We start from the raw sequence: 3,554 nt of genomic DNA, 5'->3' as shown, positions 1-3,554 counted from the left end.
TTCGCCTCCACGAGCTGCTCGCCCACCTCCGAGAACTGCTTGGCCTGTTCCTGCTTCTTGCGCACGGCGCCGATGCCCACGCCACGCCTCCGCATCTTGGTCACTCCTTGTAGAATGGATGTCCACCTAGATACTTTAATCAAGTTAGACCTTTTCAGCCAATCGAATCGTTGTATTGTATTGCTGTTTTCATATTGGTAGATACGAATTTTTCGGCACCCCCGTTTTGGGCGAATGGTGGCCTGTTTCGTGGCCACGACTCTAGCGAGAGGATTGGTTAAAATATGTCACAGTAAATTGTGGCAACAGTGTCAACCTCCCTTTTTGACTTGACATTTGTAAGAAGACCACCTTTCGCCCCCGGACGTACCTATCATTGCCCCATCTAGCTGGTTTTCTTCCGTTAGCTCCGGTTCATTTCGCGGTTTGCGGTCATCGCCCCAAAGAGGAACTACACACACAGATTTTAGTCGCGAGAAACGCCACCAGCTACCATGTTCGTCTTCGATTGGTTCTACAACGTGCTCGGCTACCTGGGTGTGTATAATCTGTACATTATCATCTTCCTTATGCGACGACTTTGTTGTCGGCGGCTTTGGGTCGATCCTCATCGAAGCTCGATCCTTCTTCGTCGTCCCCATACAAATCCTAGTCAAAATGCCAAATGGGTGCTTTCATAACGACAATTATAATTAATTTTTGTGTATTTATTTAATTTCGGCAGGCCTGTACCACAAGAACGCCAAGATCCTGTTCTTGGGCTTGGATAACGCTGGTAAGACCACCCTTCTACACATGCTCAAGGACGACCGCGTGGCTGTTCACGAGCCTACGCTTCACCCGAACTCAGAGGAGCTGATCATTGGCAAGCTGCGTCTTCGCACCTTCGATCTGGGTGGTCACGAGACCGCTCGCCGACTCTGGCGAGACTATTTCGCCACGGTGGACGGCGTCGTATTCGTGGTGGATGCGCTGGACCGTGAACGCTTCCCCGAGTCCAAGCGCGAGCTGGACACGCTGCTGGGCTACGACGAGCTGGCCAACGTGCCGTTCCTGGTGCTCGGTAACAAGATCGACGTGCCCCGCGCCGCCTCCGAGGACGAGCTGCGCAGTGCGCTGGGCCTGTACGAGACTTACGGCAAGGAAGCTCGTGGCGACAAGGACGCCAGCATCCGCCCGATTGAGCTGTACATGTGCTCAGTTGTGCGCCGGATGGGATACGCTGACGGATTCCGCTGGATGGCGCAGTTCTTGTAGATCACCGATCGGTCTTTTGTCGTCGCTTAGCGCGGCGGCGTATTAGCAGAGGAAGGAAGCAGGAGGTTACGCAGGGAGGAAATGGGAAGGAATAAACGCCACACACACATACCTGCATGGCTATTCGTTGCTGCTGACTCGATCGATTTTCTTTGTTGAGCTGGCAGGTAGTGTCCGCGGGAGTAGGCTAGGTGGACCTACACGTAATGAAGCCATCTTGTATCTTCCTGATCAGATTCACGTGAAGACGACCGTCAACGAGCAGAGTGCGGATAAACTGGTCGCCATAGCCTCGCAAAGTGTACTTGATATCGAGCAGCACTGATCAACGCAATTTAAATCCTGCGAGATTTTGAAGATCTTACGGAGTACCGAGAAAATAAGTGATAGCTGGTGTAGTAAACAGTATTAGGCATGGTCCAGAACATTTGCAAACGGCAGCAGATCTGGATGCAGCTTCCGTCCTTGATGAATACTGGAGCTGACCAGCTCGGGCGATCTCTGGTATGAAGTCTTCTTTTTAAGGAATCCAAAACTAGTCCTCACTTCAATGACCAAAGACTATTTTATACTCCCCATCCAAAAATTGAGGCCACTCAACTTTTTCGAGCTTGAGAGCAATGAGCACAACCAAGGACGACAGTGGCCTATCGCGCCAAGTGACCGCGGTGGGGACGCTTGGTGACGTTGGAGCCGCCTACGCCGTGTACGAGAAGAACTGGATTTGTGCCGACTGCAGTCACGAAAACTACGCGAGGCGCCAGCGCTGCTTCCGCTGTCGCGCACCCAAAGTGGAGCGATTCGACGCTTTGGTGGTGGACAGTCAGGGGGGTGCACACACGTGGCGTGAGGCGCTAGACCCGGCATCCAACAAAATTTACTACTACAATACGGAGACTAACGCGACGCAATGGGAGCGCCCGGCAGAGATGGGCGCCGCGCCGCACTCCACAGGCTGGTTCGGGCGTGGCAAAGCCGGCGTGTCGGAGGGGGACCGCTACGAACAGCTCAACGCCAAATTCATGTCCCGCCCGGCTCGCAAACAGCTGGACGCAATGCCCACAGCCAATTCGCAGCTCGAGGGGGCCTATGAGTACAATATCTGGTACGATAAGTACATTGGTGACCACTGGGATGATGCGCGCGGCAAGGACCCGGCCACGACGCGCTGCGACCTCGAGCGCGACGCTGGAAAGACCAAAGCGGACATCGTGAGCAAGGCCAACAGATACTTCTGTGTGCACTTCGCACGTGGAATGTGTGCCAGAGGAGCAGAGTGCAGCTACTACCACCGTCTGCCGTCTGCGGCTGACGAGACGCGCATCGGCATGATGCACGACTGCTTCGGACGGGAACGCCACGCTACGGATCGAGATGATATGGCTGGAGTGGGTAACTTTACTAGAAACTCGCGAACGCTCTACGTTGGAGGCCTGAAGACTACCAGTGGACAGGAAGCTCTGAAGCAACAAGAGGAGGCGCTCTGGAAACAGTTTGGCGAGTGGGGTGAAGTGGAGAACATCAATGTGATCAACCGCAAATCAATCTGCTTTGTGCGATACCGCCATCGCACGAGTGCAGAATTTGCCAAGGAGGCGATGGCTAACCAGTCGCTACAGAGCGATGAGGTGCTCAATGTTCGTTGGGCATTTGACGATCCTAATCCTGTGGCCAAACAGGCGGCAGAACGTTCGGATCGTGACGCTATTGTCGCTATGATGAAGGCTAAAGGCGCAAGCACGACCGAGGATGCAGCGTTCGATTACCCAGAGCACTACCAGATGCCGGCGACAAAGCGACAGCGGATTGAAGGTGATACGGTGGCGTCGTATCCCGACACGGACACGCAGTTCAATGGAAAATCCACCGATCCTACTGAAGAGGAGTTGATAGCACAGTTGAGCTACGCCGACCCTAGCGGCCAAGGTCCAGCGGAGCCAGAAGGAGAGGAAAACGAAGACAAGTAAAAAAAAAAAAAGCTTTGCAAAATCGTTCTCTTACTTGTGAATAGATGGTATAACTGCTCGCTAAGCTAAGGATCGAGATAACGATACACTGGCTTTGGAGGTGAAGCCATGCCTTGCTGCGTTTTCACCGCTTCGTGATCGTCCAGCAACGGATTTATCAATGACACGCTTAATTCTTTGTCATCGCCCAGTAATCCACTCTCGAGACCTGATACCTGAATACCTTGAGCTGTTGTCTCTTGTGGCCACCAGTCCGCATCAAAACACCCAGAAGCAGCGCTTGCGAACAGAAGCAGCACAAAGAAAAACCACCACGTTGCTCGAAGTCCT

At 53.3% G+C, this 3,554-nt stretch overlaps 2 protein-coding genes across 2 annotated transcripts; both read left to right on the top strand.

Moving 5' to 3' along the window:
• Positions 1-494: 494 nt before the first annotated feature.
• On the top strand, positions 495-1,257 carry PPTG_14584 (hypothetical protein; the record flags this gene model as incomplete). Its single annotated transcript, XM_008911502.1, has 2 exons — positions 495-537; positions 725-1,257. 2 exons carry the CDS (start codon positions 495-497, stop codon positions 1,255-1,257), a joined length of 576 nt encoding a protein of 191 aa, XP_008909750.1.
• A 620-nt stretch (positions 1,258-1,877) lies between these two features.
• PPTG_14583 (hypothetical protein) lies at positions 1,878-3,224 on the top strand (the record flags this gene model as incomplete). Its single annotated transcript, XM_008911501.1, has 1 exon — positions 1,878-3,224. The coding sequence occupies one exon, from the start codon at positions 1,878-1,880 to the stop codon at positions 3,222-3,224; it is 1,347 nt and encodes a 448-aa protein (XP_008909749.1).
• Between the last annotated feature and the right edge of the window lie 330 nt (positions 3,225-3,554).

This window comes from Phytophthora parasitica, assembly GCF_000247585.1.
Source record: "Phytophthora parasitica INRA-310 unplaced genomic scaffold supercont2.42, whole genome shotgun sequence".
NCBI classification, from domain to species: domain Eukaryota; phylum Oomycota; class Peronosporomycetes; order Peronosporales; family Peronosporaceae; genus Phytophthora; species Phytophthora nicotianae.
This window is presented reverse-complemented; position numbering and strand designations above follow the sequence as displayed.